We start from the raw sequence: 24,590 nt of genomic DNA on the forward strand, positions 1-24,590 counted from the left end.
TTTGTAGTCATATAAGACTTAAAAAAGAATTTTGGTAAGGTCAATTAAAATTTGCCTGAAGAAAAAAAGACTTCCCGTCATTTGTATGGCCCCAAAAACATGAAATTTGTATCGTGTGTCATTGACACATTTTTAAATTTTACATATCGGAGCCGATCAGAAGTCGCTCTATGAAGTAATTGTAGGTTTATCCGTCAAAGAAGTTTGAGCATTTTTTCATCTCCAAAAGGCAATTATTTTCAAGAAATTAATCATGTTGTAATCTTTTAGACTGAGCTTAGAAGAAGACCCGTTGTCCTTGTTACCAGCCTGGGATACTGTAACAATCCAGGTACATTTGTTTTGTAATTGGTCGTTTGGAGGTGCGGCTGCCGAGCCTAGGAAAGTAGATTTAATTTGGTCATTTTCCCTTTGGACAAGTTGAAACTAACATAATAAAAAAAATTCTTTTTGGGGGGAGGGTGTTTAGATAGGCAAGTTGATTTTGGTAAAATAAAAAAGAATTTCTTTGGAGGTGTACCATCCTATTTTATTCTTAAATAATTGAAAAAAGTTTGATCTCAAGGGAAGCAAAGTCTTGTAGAATTGCTCTGCAGCTGTATAAAAGTGAAATGTAACTTCCTATATGAAGCAAATATTACAAAAATCAATACTAACTATGCATAGTTGGATAAAGTACCAGAAAGATTTACTTAAATACACAGAAGCATAAAGCTAAAATGTTTTCAAAACAAAAAGTAAGAGTAGGAATAAATATAAATGGTAAGGAAACCTCAGATAAAGTGCATTTGTCTTCAGGAATAAAAGATATTCTTTTTTATAATTACCAGGGATCTTGGAGGATAGGATAATGGATGCAAAATTGATATACATTCCAAATGATTATATACAAAATTGCCTCTTCTGTAGAATAGAACTATTGGTTAAAAAGTTTAAACACTGCTAGTTTAAACCAAAAAAAAAAATTAAAAAGGAGCTAATTTATTTAAGTAGGTAACTGAAGATTAGTTCGGGTTGCCAAGAAATTTTATGAAGTTTAAGACTTAAGGGACTATTCCATGATGCCTGCAGAATGTCGATGCAACAATTTAGATTATTGCCACTTTTTTGAATTAGATTAATCTTAACATTTCATTCTCATACTAAAATGCCTATTCAATGGAACAGATATTTAACGATTTTGATCAATTTTCATTTATCCACCAATCTATTTATCTATTTATTTGTCTGTTGTGTAATGTCTTTATATCTATCTATATCTCTATTTATCAATATCTTTCCAAAAATATTTTGCAGTAAAACTATCTATCTATTTATTTATTGCCACTTTTTTGAATTAGATTAATCTTAACATTTCATTCTCATCCTAAAATGCCTATTTAATGGAACAGATATATAACGATTTTGATCAATTTTCATTTATCCACCAATCTATTTATCTATTTATTTGTCTGATGTGTAATGTCTTTATATCTATCTATATCTCTATTTAGGAAAGTAGCGAATCAGGCAGTATAAACAGTACAATCCGTATACCTGGCTGCCCTTCCGCGCAGCTGATGACCGCTCTGTATGGCCTTGCGCAGTCCTTGCACAGTGCCCATCCTGCCACCATACCTTCTGATATTTTAAACAGGTGATGGATTACTCAAAATGAGAATAAAAAAATTGAAGTAAAATAGAAATAAATACTTTCTGAAGAAAAAGCAATATTGTAAATTGCATTCATGATATATGCAGTTTGTTTTCAACAAAAATAACCAAGTTTTCTTCACGGTTAAGGACATGTAGTTGTAGTAATACTTACTAGCGGTTACTTTTCAAGTGGCCTCTAGGGGATCTTAAGGGAAATGGGGGGGGGGGGGGTTAGTTGATCCTACTTTTTCAATATTTTATAGAAATAAAGTAAAAGAAATTTTGGAAGGGTTATATCTCGTGGCGATTTCTCTTGGGATGGGAGAGGGTAATTAGATACAAATATACCCTGGACCTAAAAATAGCTTAACTGTAAAGAAGAAACATATCGGTCCAGCAGTTAGTGAGATTCTTAATTCGGTACAAACGCACACACAGATGAACATTCATTTATATAAGGATATAGCTTAAATTAAATTGTTTATAGACTTCGTATTAATTTTGATGAAAGGATCTACTTAAGGATCCCGTAATAAAAAGGTATTAAAGAGATCAAAAAAGTCTCAATTTTATTTTGATTTCCCCCACATGATATTTGGAAAATCGTTAAATGTTGAATAGATAAAAAAAAATAAAATTGCGGTATTTTAACGTTTCAAAAAAATTATATTGAGCTTTCCAATACCTGTTATCGAAACCAATATACCTATGAAATTTTAGTTTCTAAAGTGTGTTTAAGTGTACAAAAATCGTTTTTAGTGATCTTTAAGTAGATCCCCTGTCCCAGTAGATTTAAATTAGGGTTGGGCCGGATATCCGGTCTGGCCGGTTATCCGGCCGGATATCCGGCCGGATATCCGGCCATTTTCAATATCCGGCCGGATACCGGATATTAAAACTATTCGGTTACATGATATCCGGCTGATTTTTGACGCCGGATATCCGGTAAATTGCCGGATAACGAACGTTGACCAGATATCCGGCCGAAACCGGATATCCGGTATCCGGTATCCGGCCAAAAAAGTATCCGGCCCAACCCTAATAAATCCCGAAATATATATCCATGTTTCCTGATTTGTTGTGCAAAACTTTGATTTTCCGCAATTTTAAACTGAACTTGATTAATGCAGATTGCATTTCTTATATCTCATCTTTTCCCTTTCCATCACAGTTTCTCCATCTTTATTCTCAGTTAAGAATTAAATTTTGCTTTTGTTAGGTGTATATTACCTTAGAGGATGGGTTAATCTTGAAATTAGAGACAAACCCCTAAGATTCTAAGCAGCGTTTCGGAGCCGGGAGCCGGGAGCAGCAACATTTTTGGTGGAGCCGGAGCCGTATTTTTCGTTAAAAACGGCTCCGGCTCCAGATTAGCTAAAAATGATTTTTAAAAGTAATATTGTAATTTGGCAACGGTCTATTTCCATATAATAAACTGAAAAACTATTATTACTTAACAAATAGACACACATCCTTCTACTTTTATATAGCTTTAATCAAATAAAAGCAAAATATTTTATATTATTTATTTTATTTTATCAAATTCAATAATGAACAAAATTTGATATATTAATTTTAAGGTAGGAGCCGGAGCCGCATCAAAATTAAACGGCTCCGAAATTCTAAGGCTCTTTTTATCTCAGATTTTGAGAGACAGTGAAGATAAAAAGATGTAGATTCCCAATTTTTTACCTCGTCTGTAGACTAAAATTATAGTTTGAACTCGGCTGTAACCAACAACTGAATAAATTCGAAAAAATGTTTGGTAATTTCAGCTCATTTTTTGTATTTAGGGGGGCAATGTAAGTCTGTTTATTCATTATTTATTAATATTGGCTGGGACTGTTAATGGGCCGTTTAATTCCCCTTATTCTTTTTATCCATGCAAGTCGTCTAACATAGCAGCAGTAGATAGTCTTCAACTTCCTTACTTGTAACACGGTTAAGTCAAACAACAACATGATAATATGATATACCAATACTAAACTAACCATAATTATTAATGTATGGTGATTAATGTCTCTTAAACGGCTTGTTTTAGTTTTAAGTGAATCCTCATAGAATTTGTTTTGTTAGGATATCCCGAAAAATTTGCGAGCATGTGCTGTCCAAATTTAGCAGCCTGGTTGAACCCAAGCTGACCCAAGTGGTGGCTCTTCAGATGTTATTCAATACACAGTTCATCACAACTATGTTCCTGTCCAGAGAATTTAAGGTAAGGAGAATATTCGCTGATTTACTCAGTACTCACGTTAAGCAACCAAAAAAATAGGATAGGGTAGAGTATATAGAAAGATGTTTTATCTTTATATAATTTTCATCCCGGGCAAAGAAAATGAACTTATGGGTCAATATTTTATTTCATGATTACCTTTTTTTATTTAAGAGGGCCAAGCCTACTAATGCTCCATTCGCCAACTAATAGTTATTCACACTGCCGTACTTTGTTCGTAATTATTCTCCCAAGGAATGGCCTTAAATTTCTTGCTTTTATTAATACTAAACTATCTGTCTCCAGTGAGAATGGGGACAATGGGATGTTTATTATAGTCCCCAAAGTTTTATAATACCTTGCCTAATTCGTTGACCTAACAACTTTGGGAACTTTATAGAGTTTTGATAGGTTGATTCATTATGTTGAGTGTTCAACGTTTCAACCACTCATTTTAATACATAGGAGTATTTTTGTGTATTATCACTGGGAAAGTACACCAATTTATCGGCCATTTCTTATACCGTTAGATCCCTGATCAATCTGTCTCTCTACTATACAGTTTATGTGATCATAAGCAACTGACTAACTCGCTCAAATATAGACGCACATACACACAGCCAGATACTTTTTAAAAAAATTTAATGTATTTTTTTTATTTAGGATGATTTGAAATGCCAGGTTGAGGAGATTGAGAACAAAATAAATGCAAACATAGATCCGTTTGATCAATCAGGAACTTAATCATTTATATCTACATTTATGCGTTCTTAGTAAAGATTTGTGTCTACGTCCCCAGCATTTAGGGGTCAGAAAAATAGCTTCAAACCATCCAGAAATCTTAAATCTGAAAATAAAATAGCCTAAAACCATCACAGGACCTACCTGAAATAGAAAACCCAATCAGTTGAGTTTATACCTAATTTAGGAGAAAGATCTCATATGTTCATATGACGCAAATAAGATATAAAGAGAAAATACAGGGAGCATATCTATAATACAATGTAGAATGATGTCTGTCTGTCTGTCCGTCCGTCTGTCCCTCAAGATACCGGTAACCACTGAACCGATCGGAAGCATAAAAAATCATTTCCTATCGTTTTAGGCAAAAATTGGATGTCTAATTAACAAAGTGGTAAGATGTATGTTAGTCTATCTATTTGAATTATCGCTTTTCTTGCTTTGACATATTTTAATAAATAAATATTAAGTATTTACTAAATATTTTTATAGTTAAACAGAACAATCATATTTTCTTGCTTTTTACTACAAAATTATGATAAATGATCAAGAAAATTTTCAGTATTTTCTGAGCATATGAACAGCCGAGTGAAACGAACCTGTGCCAGAGAATTGACATGTCTGTGTCCACTCGTACCTAAGGTATACAAGTCTTTCAGCTGTATTATACCAGGGATCTTAAGGGATAAGACAATGGGCGATACATCAATGTATATCACAATACTACAGTTCCCTTTCTTTATATTAAAACTAGCGGCTTTGCCCTTAGCCTCTAGGGGCTTTGCCCCAAGAGGTAATTAAAAAATATAGGTAGTACATGTGGTGTTTCTTCACCTTCATCCTCTGCATCATCAAAAAAAAAAATGCGGATCTTCATCTTCATGATCTCCATCATCAAGAAAAAATGAGGGGAATTTTTTTTTATTTTTGGGGGGGTTGGGGGTGTCCCACGCCTCAAGAAAATGGCCTGAAACCACCACAGGACCAGTAAGTATATTCCCTGAAGAGTAGAATCCGATCGGTTCAGTGGTTACCGAGATCTTAAGGGACAGACGGACGGACAGACATCAAGCTACTTTGTATTATAGATAATTATGACAAAAATGTGACAGTGTTAAATTGAAATCACCAATAAAGATTTGATTAAAGTGTCCTAATTTTTTAAGCCAACGAATGAAAGCGTGTAAACAATCTTTTGGTATCTTATCGTTGTATTATCCTCATAATTTAGAATTTTAGGAATCTATGAATCCCTATCGAAGTCAATGCTCTTAATTTAAGATAATTTATTTTAAGGATCGAGCTGAGTTAATATCTGAAATAAAATCTACCCCACCTACATCCTCTATCTAATATCATATATTTTAAGGATCAAGCTGAACTAATATAAGGAATGAAAAAAACTTTACCTTTACAGTACCCTATCTTATGCTTTGTACTTTTAAGGATCGAGCCGAGTTGATATCTGGAATGAAAGCCACCCTACCTCCATCTTCACAATCTTCCTCTCAGGAAATATATCTATCTTTGTCGTGGAATGTCCTTGTTAAAATAACAACAAAAAAACGCTTTTCTAAAAGAAACCTATTTGTCTACCTGTGACTCATATACAATATACATAATACATATACGATTTATTTTGACAATTCAATTTTTATATTAGCTGTCTGTTTAAAAAAAGTTTTTTTTTGTTGTTGTTTTGGATGTTATGTAGCCATATTTTTTCCATTTATTAATGATTTAAGGGGTATAGTCCCTTTCGTGGCAACGCACCTTTAAGGGGCGATTTTTCGTTTTTTTACAGTAGCTTTTCTCATATTTCTAGCACCTGCGGGAGGCTCTAACCCTGCGGGGCCAATTGCCTAACCCTGTGGGGCAATCACCGAACCCAATGTAACCTAACCTAAAATAACCTATAAAAAGGAACTATTCCCATTTAAGTTGTTTAAAAGAAGAAAATCAAAAGGTCGTCTTTAAGGGGGGGGGGGAAGTTTTGCCACTTTCACGTAATCCGTGATTATTAGGCTAGGTATTGATGTGAGACTATAGGTTATTTGGGATAAAAGTTTACTTTTGGGTAGTACTTCACGTATATTTAATCATTTTTTGGATAGGTCTCCAGGTTCAGGTGCTGCAGGCTGGAAGGTGGTTTCTGGACAGGTAAAAAAATTTTAAAATTTTTGTTTGAAGAGTTAGAGATCAAATTATTAAACAAAATATGCATCTTTATGGATATTATTGAAATATTAGAAGAAAAAATTAAAATCGGCCTCCAGGTTCAAGTGCTGCAGGCCTCCAGGCCCACTCTGGACAGGTAAAAAAACAAGTTTTTTATTTGAAGAGTTAGAGGTCAACTTATAAAATAGAATATGCATATTTTTTGATATTATTGACATATTTGAAGAAAAAATTAAAATCGGCCTCCAGGTTCAAGTGCTGCAGGCCTCCAGGTCCACTCTGGACAGGTAAAAAACAAGTTTTTTTTATTTGAAGAGTTAGAGGTCAACTCATAAAACAGAATATGCATATTTTTTGATATTATTGACATATTTGAAGAAAAAATTTAAATCGGCCTCCAGGTTTAGGTGCTGCAGGCCTCCAGGTCCACTCTGGACAGGTAAAAAAACAAGTTTTTTTATTTGAAGAGTTAGAGGTCAACTTATAAAACAGAATATGCATCTTTTTTGATATTATTGACATATAAGAAGAAAAAATTAAAATCGACCTCAAGGTTCAGGTGCTGCAGGCCTCCATGTCCACTCTGGACAGGTAAAAAATTAAATTTTTTATTTGAAGAGTTATAGGTCAACTTATAAAACAGAATATGCATATTGTTTGATATTATTGACATATTTGAAGAAAAAATTAAAATCGGCCTCCAGGTTCAGGTGCTGCAGGCCTCCAGGTCAACTCAGGACGGGTAAAAAAATAAAAAAATAAATATTTGAAGAGTTAGAGGTCAACTTATAAAACAGAATATGCATTTTTTTGTTATTATTGACATATTTGAAGAAAAAATTAAAATTGGCCTCCAGGTTCACGTGCTGCAGTGCACTCTGGGCAGGTTAAAAGAGTGCACCTGAAGAGTTGAAGAGTTAGGGGTCAGTTTTTAAAACAACATTAGCATCTTTTTAGATGTTACATGTATATAAAAAAAAAAATAAAATTGGCGTTCAGGTCCTGCAGGCTTCCAGGTGAACTTTAGAGACTATTTTCAGGTATATTTTCTGTTTATTTGATTTCCCCCCTACTTTTTTTTTCTATTCTATATTTATTTAAACCTGGTAGTTATCATATTCATTGAAACTTTTTGATGGATCCCAGTGACCGCTGTTGGCCATTGGCCAGGTAAATATCAAGGTAATTTTTGAATTTAGAGGAAAGGTATGTATTTAAAAATGGTTAAAATAAGATAATATAGTAAAATTAATCATTTAAGGCTTCAAAATGTGTGTCCAGACAGGCTCCAGGTCCTTAAATTTCACTATATTCTTGTATTTTAAGTTTTAAACTTATTCTATTTCGAAATCTTTCTTCTAAATTCCAAAATAACCATTTGAGATATTCACCTAGCCGGCAACAACCAGCGTTCACCAGGATCTAGGTAAAAGTGTCACTGTCCATATAAAAAAAGTAAAAATGTATGATACCTACCTACCATGTTTTAAAACAGGAAAAAAAGCAAAAATACCTGAAAATGAAAGCCTGCAGCACTTAAACTTGAAGGCCGATTTTAATTTTATCTTCAAGTATATCTATTATATCCAAAACAATGCATATTTTGTTTTATAAGTTGACCTGTAACTTTCCAGATAAAAAGACTTAATTTATACCTGTCAAGAGTGGACCTGGAGGCCTGCAGGATCTGAACATGGGGTCCGATTTTAATTTTTTCATCAAATATGTCAATAATATAAAAAAGAAGCATATTCTGTTTTAGAAGTTGACCTCTAACTCTTCAAATAATTTTTATTTTATTTGTTACCTTTCCAGAGTGGACCTAGAGGCCTACAGCACCTGAACCTTTAGGCCGATTTTAATTTTTTCTTCAAAAATGTCAATAATATCAAACAATATGCATATTCTGTTTTTTAAGTTGTCCTCTAACTCTTAAAATAAATTTTTTTTTTTTTACATGTCCAGAGTGGACCTAGAGGTCTGCAGCACCTGAACCTGGAGACAGATTTTAATTTTTTCTTCAAATATGTCAAAAACGTCAAAAAAGATGCATATTCTGTTTTGTAAGTTGTCCTTTAACTCTTCAAATAAAAAATTTGATTTTTTACCTGTCCAGAGTGGACCTGGAGGCCTGCAGCACCTGAACCTGGGGGCTGATTTAAATTTTTTCTTCAAAAATGTCAATAATACAAAAAAAGATGCATATTCTGTCTTATAAGTAGACCTCTAACTCTTCAAATAAAAAAATTAATTTTTTTACCTGTCCAGAGTGGACCTGGAGGCCAGCAGCACCTGAACCTGAGGGCCGATTTTAATTTTTTCATCAAATATGTCAATAATATCAAACAATATGCATATTCTGTTTTATAAGTTGACCTCTAACTCTTCAAATAAAAAACTTGTTTTTTTACCTGTCCAGAGTGGACCTGGAGGCCTGCAGCACTTGAACCTGGAGGCCGATTTAAATTTTTTCTTCAAAAATGTCAATAATATAAAAAAAGATGCATATTCTGTTTAATAAGTTGACCTCTAACTCTTCAAATAAAAAATTAAATATTTTACCTGTCCAGAGTGGACCTGGAGGCCTGCAGCACCTGAACCTGGAGGCCGATTTTAATTTTTTCTTCAAATATGTCAATAATATCAAAAAATATGCATATTCTGTTTTATAAGTTGACCTCTAACTCTTCAAATAAAAAACTTGTTTTTTTACCTGTCCAGAGTGGATCTGGAGGCCTGCAGCACTTGAACCTGGAGGCCGATTTTAATTTTTTCTTCAAATATGTCAATAATATAAAAAAAGATGCATATTCTGTTTAATAAGTTGACCTCTAACTCTTCAAATAAAAATTTTTATTTTTTCCTGTCCAGAGTTGCTGGAGGCCTGCAGCACCTAAACCTGGAGGCCGATTTTAATTTTTTCTTCTTATATGTCAATAATATCCATAAAGATGCATATTTTGTTTAATAATTTGATCTCTAACTCTCCAAACAAAAATTTTAAATTTTTTTTTACCTGTCCAGAAACCACCTTCCAGCCTGCAGCACCTGAACCTGGAGACCTATCCAAAAAATGATTAAATATACGTGAAGTACTACCCAAAAGTAAACTTTTATCCCAAATAACCTATAGCCTCACATCAATAGCTAGCCTAATAATCACGGATTACGCGAAAGTGGCAAAACTTCCACCCCCCCCCCCTTAGATCTAAAACAAAGCCAAGTTTTAATAAGATAAATATGTATTAATGTGACAGGATGTGTCTAATATGATGAATCTAAACCCAGCACCCCCATCAAGATTCCAACTTTTACCTATAGCCTCCACCGGCAGCGGTTCAACAACCCTTTCTGTCGGTGGCAAATCGGCGGAGAGCGGCGGCCGCAGCCCGCGCACACCGCGCGAGCCAGTCAAAACCCCAACCGCCGTAACAGGCGGCAAAACTCTTGATGTGAAGAAGTCGGCAGCTACCACGCCCACAGCGGGCTCAACGCGGAAGCGCGACCGCTCGCCTGTGGCGGCAACTGCCGCTAGCTTCTTCGGATCAATGGGCAGCAGTTGGTTTGGCGGCAGCGGTGGTGGTGGTGGCAGCGGGAATGGCGGCTATGGAAACAGCTGACAGGGAGGTTAGAAAACTTAAGTTTCAAGCAACTTGTATAAAAAGTTAATGGACAATTTAATATGTATGTAATGCAATGCCTAAAATTGTAAATCTTTATAAAAATCTTTTTTTTAATGATGTCTTGTTTTTAATATTTTGTTTGCTTGTTATGTTTTTATTTATTTTTATAAAATACTTTTATTAGCTTTACAAATTGTAGTAGGTATTTTTACAAGGAATTTAGTGGGTAAACGCGCGGTGAAGGTAAACTGATTTTTAAACTCAAAGAATATTGTTTATTTTCGCATTCCTTTGCTCATTATAATTTCTCTTTAAACTCTTTGCTTTATTTAGGAGCTTTAAAAACTTAAATCTGATAATTTTTATACCTAAACATATTGGTTGATTTAAATTCAATACAAATTAGGGTTGGCAATCCGGATCCGGAATCCGCCCAATTTTTGGTCAACTTTGGAATCCGAATCCGGAATCCGTTTTTTAATAGCGGATTCGGATTCTTAAATGGTAGGCTAAAATTAGCGTCTTGAGTTTTTTCTTTCAACTCCCGCGTTTTGAAGGCAAAGATTACCTATCATCATTATACCTATATAAAATCTTTTAAAATCTGGTTCGATTCTCGGAAGTGAATTATAGAGAACACCAAGAACATTAATTTTTAGGACATATGTAGCACTTAATTTTTTTTAATTTAAAAAAAAAGCCTTTTAAAATATTGCTAGAATCCGGAATCCGCCAAAAATAAGAATCCGGAATCCACGGGAATCCGCCATTTTTGTTGACGGATTCTTGTAAGAATCCGAATCCGGTCCAAAAATTTGACGGATTGCCATCCCTAATACAAATATACACAGTAAGGACGTATAGATAAGGATTGTCTTTAAGAACTTTGATTGTATTGTATGACATCAAAATGTTTTTCTTATAGGGTATACTAACGGATACGCCCCTAGAGGCCCTAGGAGTACTTGAGTGGGGGATGTTGGAGTCGAACCTCCCCTATTTTAATCAATTTTTATTTTTAAAAAGACAAATTTTAAGAAACTTTTTTTTGTAAAGGAGAACCATATTGGTTAAGCAAACAGCAAGATCCTTCGGTGCAAACAGACAGACGGTCACACTGATAAACTCTTGGACATTCTGTTACTTATATCATATGATTACTTCCTTAATTTTTTTAATTCATAAGAAAGTGCATTTTTTAAACATTGCACTTACACACACACAAACAGACCAACCCAAAGGTTATCTTAATAGCCGCAAAGTTTATTGCTTGTGCGTAATTTAGTGCAAAGTTCTTATTTACCTCTCAACAAAATAAAACTTTTAATCCTCCAGGTTTTAAAAGAAAGATTTTCGTTATTCATATCAGATTTATTCGTGTTATTCCCTTCATTTTAAGTTTTTTTTAATTTATAAGATTCGAGATGAGTTTGTATAATTTTTTTTACAAAATTATGTTTTTATTTCATATCAAATAAAAAATATAAGCTCGTTGCTGCACTCCTATGGTCTATTCAGAATTTGCTTGGTTTTTACTTGTTAGAGTTTCAGAATATCCAACTAAAAGTAGATAGCGAGAAATTCAAATATTAAAAAATTCAAAGGGATAGTTGCATGAAGTACATGTAACAAGTTTGGATACTTGAAGTAGTGAGTCTTAAAATATAGACTTTTGTATTACATTTAATAACAAACAATTAGGATATTTTAAAATAACGTGGTAGAAAGTTAAAATTCTTTCAAATATTAGTCCTAGATATGTAGTTTAAACTATGGATCAGAAAACAATATGCAGTTCAATAAATTCAAGTTTTGATGCACTTCGTGCAACTACCCCTTTATAATTTCATTCAAATATCTGATTTGGTGAAAATATATTTTGTTTGAGGGGTGGGGGAGATTAACGTCTTGGTAAAAATTCAAAAAATATTGTAAAAAGACTTGGTTAGAACTTTGTGGTTTGTTTGGTATTAAAGGAAACCTGTCTTGTATAAATCTTATTGGGGGATTCTTAGAGTAGGATAATTGGGTTAGGTGACTTTTTACTTTTCAATTAATCATGTTCTTCTTGGGAATAACAACTTTCTAAATTTTCTTTTTAAGAAAACTTTTGTTCTTTTTACGACTAATTGTTTTATTTTGATAATGTTAGAAGGAAAAATAAAGTTTTAACAAGGAAGACATCTTACTATAGTACTCACTCAGACTTGAACAAGAAAATATTAACTTTAAAATAAATTCATTCTTTTCTCTTTTTTTTCATTCTTAGTGACAGTTTTTTTACCAGGGTCCTTTAGGGATAAGACAAAGGACTTTAAATTGTCCCTTTTATAATTCTACCCCAAATATTGAGGTAAAGATTAATTATTTGTCAGTGATCCATCCCTTCTTGAGTAGAATAGCTTTGCTTAGGCATAATTAAAACCATTGGACTATTTTGGTGCAGCGTAATTCTCAGGGATCTTAAGGGATACGACGATTATGATAAACAAGATAATTAAACCCTTTTGTAGATTATAATCATTGGTTGAAAAGATGGGACTCCTTTAGTTTGAAACTAACAAATCAAAATTCAATAAAAAGTACCCAAAGTTTTGAGTCAACGGATAAGATACCTAACGTGTTAATAAAACTTTGGATACCAGTGTAATTAACAGTCCAATGTCCCGTCCCTTTTTGATAATTTTACAATCTGGTTTGTTTGCCTATTATTGGTTTAATTATAATTTTGCAGATAGAATATATTCAATTTATATTACAAACACATACAACACAGTGAAACAGAGATAGACCAATAACAATTATATTTGGGTTCTATTTTGTAAACATTGGGTGGAATTTTATACAAGTAGGAAAATATCCATATTCTATATGTGAAGCAAACAAAGTTCACTGTTAGACAAATGGATAAAGTAAATTAAAGATCAGATGATTACCTATAGGTCATTAAATTTTGAAAGGAGCTAATTATTTCATTATACGTCAATTTTATATATCTCAATATATATTCTAATAAAATCACGCAACTTTTCCAATGTCCAATTTATAAGACATTTGTATAGAAATTATAAAAATAGTTCTAGTTGCCTATCATTTCATAGATTTGGTTCTTAATGTGTTTAATTAAATTTCAGTTTTTAAAGTACTCCTTCCCCTTACTTTAAAGATATACAGTACCTAACAGAACAGATACCCAAGCAAATTATGTTATAAAATATTTAAATCGCTCAGTGTCTGAGTAATAAATAATTTAATTACCTACTAAAATAAAAAATCCTCCAATTTGTAAATAAAATTTTCTAAAGTTATTAAGCTAGGTAGATAATATTTGTACATTTTTATGCTATTTATTGATAATCATTAGGTTTTTAGATTGCAGTTTTTAGAATGATGCTAAAAAAGAACAAAAAACAATTTTCATTATTAAACTTTAAAGGACTTTTTTTATTTTACTTTTTGTTATTTTTCAGCATCAAAAGTTGTTGAATGTGTGATTTTTATCCTTTATTCTGTGATATTTAATTAAAGTAATATTTATAGTTGTGATACTATCAAAACCTTTTTAAAAAAAACTTTTTAACAGCCCAACTTAATATTTTATTAAAATTTTCAAAACTAGATAGATTTTAACATTTAGATCATTTTATCCTTTTAGCATTTAAGAAAAATTTATTTCCCATTTTTTTCAGGAATAATGGGTGTAGTCAATGAGATAAAATATAAAGCTTTTTTTGTTTTCAAATTGAAATATCAGGGGAGGGGGAGTGGCATGGTGGTGATTATTTTTAAAGATCTCGTATTCAATGTTTAAAGGGCAGTTCATAGAAAAAGATATTATGCCTTTCATACTTTTTTTATGAGATTTTTACATTTATTACAACCCCCGGATTTTTTTTGTAAACAAATAATCTTAATCTTATTGACTTCCCCTTTTTCCTATAATTTTACTTATATTTATAAAATATGTTAAACCAATACTTTTTATTGCTAAAGTTATGTATTAAAATTTCCAGAGGTTTTTGAAAATCCCAAGTGAGTTAAAATGACCATCGCCGGACTTGAGACTCTGACCAGATATGTTTCACCCATCAATCCAGGTACGCAGCTTCTAATTAGCAGAGCTACTCTATTTTTTACTTTTATAAATAGCCCATGGTCTGTACATTTCTCAAAATTGATAATTTCTGAGAAATGATCTAATGTAGCAAAACTTCCACAATCCAATCACAAATTATGATACGTTACGTATTTGATCAAACCGTCTATTTTGCCTTTGTAATAGGCTCCATCATATGGATTTCTTTAGAAATTGAAGAAAAATATATCTTACCTAGGTAGTTTTAAAATCAAACCACTACTTATAATTTTTCTATAAAACATTTTTCTTTCAGGTATGTCTTTAAATCAAAATTCCTTCAACTTTTTGGTTTAAGTGTAGGTAATTTTTTTTATAAGCAAGCACATTTATTCCTAGTAGATCAGGTTCTTGTATTTAGCTTTCTGTTTATCCGAGAACATAAGCAAAAAAGAAAGAAAAATAGAAAGATTTGGTAAATTTATCAATAAAAAGTCAGTTTGGCAAAAATAACATATACATTGGGATGCCTGCAAGTTGTCTATATTATTACAGCATAATACATTACTTTTTTTGCGTCTAATACTTTTTTAAAATTGTTAGGTATTTGTCCTTAAAATAATGTTTTATTAAAACTTTGAAGTATAACTATAAGCTTCTTAAATTTTTATGATATATTTATTATTTGAAAGTCACTGAGGTAGGCCTAAACAAACAGTATGAATTCGACTTGTACTTTGCTTTAAAGTCCACCCCTCACCTTCCTCCCCTTGGAGGTATGAGATAGCTCCCTTAAAGTTTTGATTGTATGATTATCACCTAAGGCATTGTAGAAAGAGAGATGTAGAGAGCAGAGATAGCTTTGTAGGGTGTTGGACTGTCCCTAATATGAATAAGTTACAAAACCCTAAAAGGTCCAAATTAAAATAACTCGTAGGTACTAAAATATAGATTGAAGATAGAAGTCCTTTTTTGTCTTCTGCTAAATTGTTCTTGAATCTGAATTATTGTTTTATGACATAAGACTTTTTAATATGACATAAAGCTTTTTAATGGTATTTGGGGCCGGATAAAATTTCTAAGCTTGGATTATGTCGATGAGAGATTGCTTATTTAAAGGATACATTATCCCGCATAGAAAAGATTTAAAACAAATTGGAAGTGGATAAACTTATTTTTCTCCTGTTTATTCCTATTTTCTAGGTGTATTTTTAAAAAATTTGGATTTTGTCATCCTTGCTTAATAACTATTTAAAACTTTTTTTTGTAGTAGATTTTTATACTTTTTAAAAATCGGGGCATTTTCTATCCAAATGAAAAAAGATGGCAATCACTATATTCATTATCAAAAGAGGGGAGTTCTCGTCTGGGTGTGCGGGGGGTGGTTTTTTTTCAGGGGGTATGGTCACATTTATACCAGACCTAGGGTTTGTATTTGTGTTAGTGTCACCAATACGGAAGTACTAAAGTACAAAAGACGTCAAAATTGTAAACCCCCCAGATTTGATGATAAATTAGGACAATTTTGATGTTTTAAGATTAGATTTTGTTTTTAATTATTTATATCACCATGGGTATTTGTTAAAATAAAAAAGTTTTTTATAGTTATTTCTTTCATCGTATTATAAACGGCTTTCCGCGGATACACGGGCTAAAAAACTGGTTTTAATCTTATGATTGTACATTTTTATATTCGTAGAAAGCTGGATATAATACGATGCTAGACATAGTTTTTTCGTATAGATTAGAACCGGTTCCTATCCACCGGATTCGAATGAATACGAGAAAACACTTTTAAGATATTTCAGGGTAAAAAAGTTATAAATTCATAATAGGTACAAAAATAACTTAAATAAAAAATGTTCATATTGTAAAATAAAACAAACAAAAAATCCGTCAATTTTATATTAAATGGTTTATTGCTATAAGAGAAAAAGAATAATTTTGTGGTTGGTTGCAATACTATCAAAAACAAAGTATTACCCAAAAATTCTTGCTTTTAAAAGGCCCAACCTTTATAATAATGTAATACCCCCTGGTTATTTAGCTTTCCCCTGGCTGTTACTTAGTATAATGTTTGTACTTGTAGGTTAGAGAATAAAGAAATTGTTAGCATGGTGCATTCACTCAAATCTCTTTTGTTACCGTTAGTCTTATTCTTTTAGCTCTGCTTTTAAAGTATCGTCTTCCTTGTTTATTCCTTTATGCAGCTTTGCGGAGCCGTTTGATTATGGTGCGGCTCCGGTTCCTGCTCCGGATCCGGCTCCGTGGATCTGCCTGTGAAGATAGCGGCTCCAACTCCGGATTTGACTCCGGCTCCAACCTAAAATCAAGATAAACTGGATCATTGTTAAACAAGGTCAAAACCATGTATATTTGGAAATGCGTGCTAGGTAAGTTATGGAGTAACTACGCAACCTATGTCTGTCATTTTCTAGGCATTGTGACATACTGAAATATTGTAAACATAATTTAAAACCTCCATCCTAAATCTGTAATGATGGACAACATGATAAAATAGATTAAAACACAGAACCAAGCTGCATCTTATTTTATTAACATAGACAAGATATAAACATGAACATAGCATAATCATTATAATAAAATAAGCTGCGGATAACTGGAGAGTAGGACAATTGATGAGCAGGCAAACAGTCCTGTAATAAACATAAGTTTAATATTACTTATGCTTTGTCTCTTACTTGTATTTCCTCTTCTCTTTCTTGGCCTTCCTTCTCTCCTTCTTTGATAAGCGCAGCGCCTCCAACTCTTCCTTCAGCTGGAGATTTTCTTGGTGTAGTCCGTCTTTGACACGGAACAGTTTATCATACGCTGATTGCTCCCAGGACGCGGCTTCACGGAGTTTTTTTATCTCCAACTTAAGATTATTGATCTCTGCCTCCCTTTCAGTATCCCTGCTTTCCTTGAGGAGGTCCATTTCCAATCGTAGCGACTCAAAGTCGATACTAAGATGCGTTAAGTCAGTACATTTTTGTTGGTACATCCCAGCAATGCGGCTCGTAACTTTTTCCGCCTCGCGCTCACGGACAAAGTCCTGCTGTCTCCCCTTGTTGCTCCCCTTCAATACTCGCTGCAACAATCTCTCTAGGAGTCCTAGGGAATTTGGGCTACGGGCTCCGTTGGGTCTGGCGCCACTTACAAGGCTGTCACTACGCTCCCTACTTATTGTACGGTGTGATGATCTCCTCAGTGGTGCTTTCCTCGACGTGCTGCGTGCGCGCCTGCTATGAAACATCCCCCTGCTCTTGAGAACGCTGACCATGAAGGGGTCATTGGCGTATTCTCTAGTCAAAGAGACAGGGAGGGGTAGCGGCAGCGGCGCCAACACCTTCTGCTTCGGCCTCCTCGGGTGTTGATACGCATGAATGTGGTGCCTCTGTATCCAATCCAGCAGGATCTGCTCGGCCATCTCTGTCGGCTTCCTCCCCAGCGACTTCTTGGAGTGGAATTCGGCATAGGCGGCTGCGAACGTGGCTAGGGCGCCGTCCTGGACGGTGAGAAAGCATTTGTGAAGAGACAGGGATTGCTCACCTGTCTCTTGCGTCACACGCCTTATCTCATTGTTCAGGTCGCCAAGGCTAGCCCAGTGCCGTTTCGAAGTCCGCACAGAATCTCCCTGTAGAGAAGGTGACTCTGTGCCTGCCTGATGCCACAGCTACCTCGGTTAGCGCCTTCATGGTGTTCACCAAGTTCTCCTCCGACTCCTCCATGAAGAAGTTGGTTATAACGTCATACGTGACGTACATGGGCCGCTCCTCGGACTCCAGCATGTCAATGTTCGCCTCCAGGAATTGTTCCAACGTCTCTTCGCCGGTATGCTTGAAGATGATCTCGACCTTCAGGTTGAAGGGTTCCAGCAGATAATCAGCCACATGGAGATGGATGGGCTTAGCGGCCTCCTCCTCCAGGCTCTTTCTCTTCTCCCCCCGGGCAGTCTCAATGGCGTCACGGGCGATGTTATCAGCTCTTTGCGACATTCTAAAATTTGGAAAAAAATTAGTTTTTCTTTGTTTGGAAATACAAACTTATTTGTCGCTTCGCAAAAGTTATATATTATTTTTGGAAAATTGAGAAATCTTAGTTTACTGTTTGATTTCTACATATTTGAAAAGTATTTTTATAGAAGATAAAAAAATAGTATGCATTATTTTTTATATTATTTTGGTAAATTGTCGGCGAAAGAGATTTGAAAAGAAAATAATTGTTTGTTAAGCTAACGCTTCTAAGTATTTTTATGTTTGGACACATTATGTACATATAATAAATCATATTTATAATTATATTTTTAAAAATAGTGTAAAAATATATCGAATGTGTGTACTGCAATTTAGGAAAAATGCGTGGTTTTGGAAAACAAACATTCGTCAAATCACATTTTTTTATAAAACATTTGAATAAAAATATCTACCTTGAAAGTCTTGAAAACAAGCTTAAATTATCAGGTGGGCGTGTACAGGATGAGATATCCGAGACAGATGCTTTTAATCGATTTAAGCACATATCTTGTCACTTTTTACCCACAAAAAATTACCAATAGGGTTTTTACACATACGTTCAGTTCCGTTTCCTCGAGATGACTACAGCCATGCGCGAAAAAATTGTATGTTTCTCGTAAATGAGTTTATATTTTTGAAAAAAGTGTGTGTTTTTCTTTAGAATATTGGATATTTAATTTGTAAAAGAAAGAAAATAGAAATAAATGAGCAAGAAATTTTGTTTGTAAAAAAAAATTGTTTGAAAATTTTTGTTTGTAAAGACAAACAATTGTTTGAAAATTTAGCAAATTTTCTTGATAGCTCTGATGTATTCAGAGCTGATTTTTCCTGCTTATAAAATGACCATGATCTTGCTTGGGTTCAAGCCCTTCTTGGTAAGAACGTCTGCGGCTTGTAGCTCTCCTGGAACCCAAACTAGCTCTTCTATCTCCTTGTCTTTCAGCCATTGTTTGACCATTCCAATCTCTCTTCTTAGTCTTCTCTCTCCTACATCTGTGGCACTGTGGATTGCTACATTAGCGTCTTGGTTGTCAATGATGGCAGTAATTGGAAAGTTGTATTTGTTTCCAAGAACTTCTTGTAGAAACCATCTGGTGGCTATAGCTGCATCGATACCTGTTGTAAGGCTCATGGTTTCTGCTGTTAGAGTAGAGTTGGTAACTCTTTGAATCTTGTTTGATTTCCACTCAATTGGAGCACAATCTCCTGTTTTTGGATTGACCATAAACATGATGTATCCTTGTGCACTGTCAACTCCATTGTTTAGGTTACCAAAGCTTGCATCGGTGAAAATCCATATTTCTGCCTCTTTCAGATCCTTGATGTCTGCTATTCTGACTCTTGACACATCTTTCATCTTTATTAGAGTCTTCCTTGCAGCTTTCAAATCAGCAACCGTGCCTCCTTGCATCTTTGTGGATGCTTCAATTAGCTCAAAAGCTAAGTCAGGTCTTGTTGCCCTTACTGTCCAGTTTATGGCTCCTGTCATTTGTCTGATCAGTGTCAGCTCTTCTGATGTCATGCTTTCAGAGGTTTGACTGAGTCGCATTGCTTCAATCTTTGGTACAGTTACCCCTTCCACATACTTCTCTTGATCTAAGGTAATACCATGTTCATTTTGTTTCAGCATGAAACCAGTGTACATGAAGGAATCACTTTCTGATATTCCAATCTGGAAAGCACTCAATACTTTGTTGAGTATCACATCATTGAAGTATTCTGTACCACAATGAATAAAATCATCCACGTGAATTCCAATCAGTCCTTCTAGTCCTCCACTGCTATTTTGTAGAAAGAAAAGTCCTGAATCATATATTGATTTCTTGAATCCCAGTTTCTCCAGGTTGTTCTTTACTTTCTCGTACCACTTCTTGCTTGCATCTCTGAGTCCATACAGACACTTCTTTAGTCTCCATAATTTCTTTGCCAGTTTTGCTTCCTTTGGAGGCTTCACTAGCACAATTCTGTCTAGCTCATTGCCTTATAAAAAAGCAGATTTCACATCACTGGCACTGATCTTCCATTTGTTTGCTGCTGCAATTGCAAGAATGATTCTCAAGGTGTGTTTGTGCATAGTGGGAGATTCTTTCGGTACATCTTGTAATTCTTGAAATCCTTTTGCTGTGAGTCTCGCTCTTAGCTCTTCACCCTTCTTGGTTACCACCCAAAGTGTGGTGATGTACTCTTGACCTTCATCATCAATTATTTCATAAGTGTCAAACTCTTGAAGTTTATCCAGTTCTTTCTGTTTTGCTTCAAGTGCTTCTGGAGTGTTGGTTTCATCTTTTGCCACTAGAACTGCTAGGATCTCTTCATGTAGATTCTTGGCTGAGTTGTCCTCATTTTCTTCTCTCTCAACTCTTGTTTCTTCCACTTTTCTCAGCTCTATGTTCTCAACATCATCGCTTATTATTTGTCCATTCTCTAGAGCAAAGTTGTACCAGTTTGGGTACTTTCCTGTTCTTTTACCACTGCTTATCACAGTCGCATTGTGCCATACCCCATCCATTTTTATTTGCACTTTTTCAGCTCTTTTCAAGATAGCAATCTGTTTGCTATTGGTTTTCTTAGCTGGTCTACCTGCTTTCTTCTTGTTATTCTGAGATTCAGGTATGTTCTCTTCTCCTGTTTCTTCAGTATTCTCCTCCTGTGCATTTTTATTCTCATTGTTTGTTTCACTTATGGTTGCTTGAGTATTGTCTTGTGGGGCTTGATTTGTGGTAATGATGTTTTCTGTGACTTTTGTCGTTTGCTCATCTTCTTGAGATTTCTGATTGTTGCTTTTGTTGGCACTTTCAGCCTCGGCACTTTCAGCCTTGTCAGTTTCAGCTTCAGCACTTTCAGCCTTTGTATCTTCTGATTTTATCTTCTCAGCCAGTTCTGGTTTGACTGGATGTAGCCTGTTTGCATGAACTTGACCAAAGTATCTTCCATGCCTTACACAGATTACCTTGCCGTCTTGATAAACAACCTTTGCTGGTCCTAGCCATTTATCATCTTTCTCTCTTCTGTAATATACATAATCTCCATGATTGTAGGTGTGTTGTGCTGTTCTCATTTTTGTTCTGAGAGCTTGTTTGAGTTTTTCACAGTTCTGTGACTTGATAAATGCTGTCCTGCATTCATGCATTGCTTTAAGTTGATCCTCAAGTGCTTTGCTGTGAGTTTTTATCTCAATCACATTTGGTGGTTCATCAATGATGTTGGGGATGCTAGGTATTCTACCATACACTAGCTGAAAGGGTGAGAATCCATATTCTGTTGATAAGGAGTTCTTTGCCACACAGGCCCAGGCTAGTGCTGTCTCCAAGTCCATGTCTGGAAAGTCCACCAGAATTCTCAGCAGTATGCTGTCCACTAGGTAGTGGTTTCTCTCACATAACCCATTACTCCACGGGCTATAGGCTGCCGTGGTGTGACAGATTATATCCAACTTGCTCATGGCTTCCATCATGATTGATCCAGTGAATTCATTTCCTTGGTCTGTTATGATCTCGCTTGGTTTTTGAAAATATCTTACCCAATGAGTCATAAAGGCTCTGACTACTTCTTCTGGCGTTTTGGCTTTGATAAATGTAGCTACTGTATATCTTGTAAAACAGTCAATCATGTAAAGAATGGGTTTTCCTTTCCATATCTTTAGATCCATCGCTACACATTTGTTGAAATCATTAGCCAATGGTAGTGCTACAGAAGGTCTGTCTGGTGATCTCTTTTTGAGTATACATCCTTCGCAACCGTCAATGATCTTATCAATCATTTCATCAAAATGATCATGCCATTTTTCTGCTCCTTTCAAGAGATCTACAAATTTGGATTTGCTTCCATGACCAAATTGTCGATGGAGCTTCTCCAACATCTGGTACTGTTGTCTGATCGTTGCTTGGTTAAGATCAATAAGCATGATTTGTTCCATTACTATAGAATCTTCATGGTCATCTTGCCCAAGTAGATTAATGATATAATGTCCGGCGCTGGTTGTGTGTAGCTTGATGGGTTTTCCATTAGCTGTTGCCGTGTCATTGATCAGATTGATAGCTATGCCTAGTTGTTTCATGTGCTCTTTGGACATAAGCAGTGGGATGTCTGAATCTATTATATCAATACTTAGTTCATGTAGTTCATTGGCAATGATAACTGGAAGTTTGTAAATCCCCAATGAAACTAGTGATTGTTGATTGCCGAATGTGAATGTCGTCTTACTTATGTGAGGGCCTGAGAGTAAGTGCTTGATGTGTTTGGGAATGGCTTGCATGTATATTTTAAGCCATTTCATGCCTGCTACACTGCTAGAACAGCATGTATCTAGAGCAGCGGCATTTAACGCTTCGGCTGTGAATTTGGATAATTCATTTTTGTCTTGAGTAAAGAAAATGTGCTTTTGGTTATTATCATTTTCTGTAATTTCTGCCTTTTCTATCTCTTTGAGAATGTGTTCCGGAATGTCGTCTTCCACGTCTGAATTTTGTCCTTCAATGACGAACGCTTGTCTAAACCTATTTTCATTTTGGTTATTAGGCCTATTGTTTTGGTTATAAGGACATTGTCTTTGTAAATGCTTAATGGACATACAGTTTCTGCATTGTAAAATGTGTCCCCTCTTGTCTTTAGGGTTAGTCCCATCCTCTGATTTTTGGCTATAATTAGTAGCCCCATTTGTACTGTTGTTTGGATAATTATTCTGCTTGTAGCTGTTATTTGTTGCGCTATTATTGCGACCGTTGCTTGAATTAAAGCTGCTTTTATTATTTTGGAAATTTTTCTTTTTGGACCATGCTACAAACAGTTCTTCATGCTGTGCTAAAAATGCATCTGAGAGTTTTTCTGAGCTATTTTCATTTTTAAGCCCAAATACATTTGTCAGCATGTCAAACATTTTTGATTTGACGTTTTTGTACAAATTTTCGTCGTCTGATAGATCAACTACTGAGTTGAGTAGTTCTATCTGTTGTACCGAGAGATTCGCATTATTCATTAAAAATCCTGCTTTAATGTCGCTTGATAAGGTTTTAAGACCTGCATTTTCTGCTTTGGAACAAGATATTCGAATTGTTTTGCATATTCCGAAAATTCTTGCCCTGCAGTTCTTTTGTATTCTACTATCTCTCTTAGACATTGAAATTTTAGATGCTTGGACGGCTTACCTATGTGTGAGTCTAAGAACTCTATGATTAGGTTTACGCTGTTTTCGTTTGCGGCTATTTTCGTCGGCCTATATTTTTGAAATAATTGACATTGGATGTTATCTCCAAAGCTGCTGTGTTCATTTTTAATTCCGGCTAATAGTAACGCACCTCTTTTTGTCTTTGGGATGTCTGTGATCATATCCCACAGAATTACATTGTCTTTGTAATCTGAGTATAATGTAAAGTCTGACAGTTTTGGAGCTTCTGTCGTCACTTTTACCTCCGCCATTTTTGAGATTTCGGATGAGGTTTCGTGATTTTTGGAAAAATTTTTATTTGAAAATTCAAATATTTCCTGAGCGTTTATTACCTTTTTCTTTTTAAGGTTAAAGTTAAAAGCTGTGTTTATGAACTTGCTTTTGCTTTTGGTATGACGGGGTTTGGTTATACCCATTAATTTTTGCAAATTATCGCTACTTTTGGATATCTTTGTCCCTGAGGGATTTTATCTTTGTTTTTGGAAAAAAAATTGCTACTTTTGGATATCTTTGTTCTTTATTTCCGTACGGGAGAAAAAAACACACATCGAGTTAATATAATAATATATCTTTTTATTTTTCAAGATATTACTACAACCAAATAATAATTATTTGATAACACCAGCTACTACGAGCTTATACATACAAGTTTTGAAAAACTTAATTTATTTTTGAAAATCACACCAGCCAACTACGGGCTTAAACAGATTATAAATATATCTCACCAGCCTACTACGGGCCTAAACATTTTATTATGTAATTATTTCAGTATGCCTTTCCTTGCTTTGGAAAGCTTGTTACACCGATCTCTACGGATCTAATTTTTGAATATACTAATTAACAGAGTAAGGTTTAGTTTTTCCATAACTTTCCGTAGATCTTTTCTTTGAAAAAAAAACTAGCTACTGCTACTATTGTTAAACAAGGTCAAAACCATGTATATTTG

The 24,590-nt window shown here is 34.5% G+C and overlaps 2 protein-coding genes across 4 annotated transcripts in view; both read left to right on the plus strand.

The window, feature by feature from the left end:
• Positions 1–14,403, plus strand: part of Cog1 (conserved oligomeric Golgi complex subunit 1) — a 41,008-nt gene extending 26,605 nt beyond the window's left edge. Inside the window, exons 21-28 of one of the 3 annotated variants that reach the window (XR_013879388.1) lie at positions 271–331; positions 1,494–1,636; positions 3,712–3,850; positions 4,511–4,579; positions 5,147–5,230; positions 6,035–6,097; positions 10,021–13,753; positions 13,860–14,403. Coding sequence is in view for 1 of the 3 variants with exons in the window: in XM_080159987.1 (XP_080016113.1) it covers positions 271–331; positions 1,494–1,636; positions 3,712–3,850; positions 4,511–4,579; positions 5,147–5,230; positions 6,035–6,097; positions 10,021–10,386 (925 nt within the window). In the remaining 2 variants the exon portion in view is untranslated. Of the gene's footprint in view, positions 1–270; positions 332–1,493; positions 1,637–3,711; positions 3,851–4,510; positions 4,580–5,146; positions 5,231–6,034; positions 6,098–10,020 lie in introns of all 3 variants that reach the window. The other 2 variants (XR_013879389.1, XM_080159987.1) reach the window with 2 other exon arrangements.
• Positions 14,399–24,590, plus strand: part of kud (oligosaccharyltransferase subunit 5 kud) — an 81,964-nt gene continuing 71,772 nt past the window's right edge. Inside the window, exon 1 of the mRNA XM_080159991.1 lies at positions 14,399–14,486. Coding sequence (XP_080016117.1) covers positions 14,432–14,486 — 55 coding nt within the window. The 5' untranslated portion in view covers positions 14,399–14,431. The remainder of the gene's footprint in view (positions 14,487–24,590) is intronic.

The sequence above is a fragment of the Acartia tonsa genome, chromosome 5, assembly GCF_053477335.1.
Source record: "Acartia tonsa isolate MP-2025a chromosome 5, ASM5347733v1, whole genome shotgun sequence".
NCBI lineage: Eukaryota > Metazoa > Arthropoda > Copepoda > Calanoida > Acartiidae > Acartia > Acartia tonsa.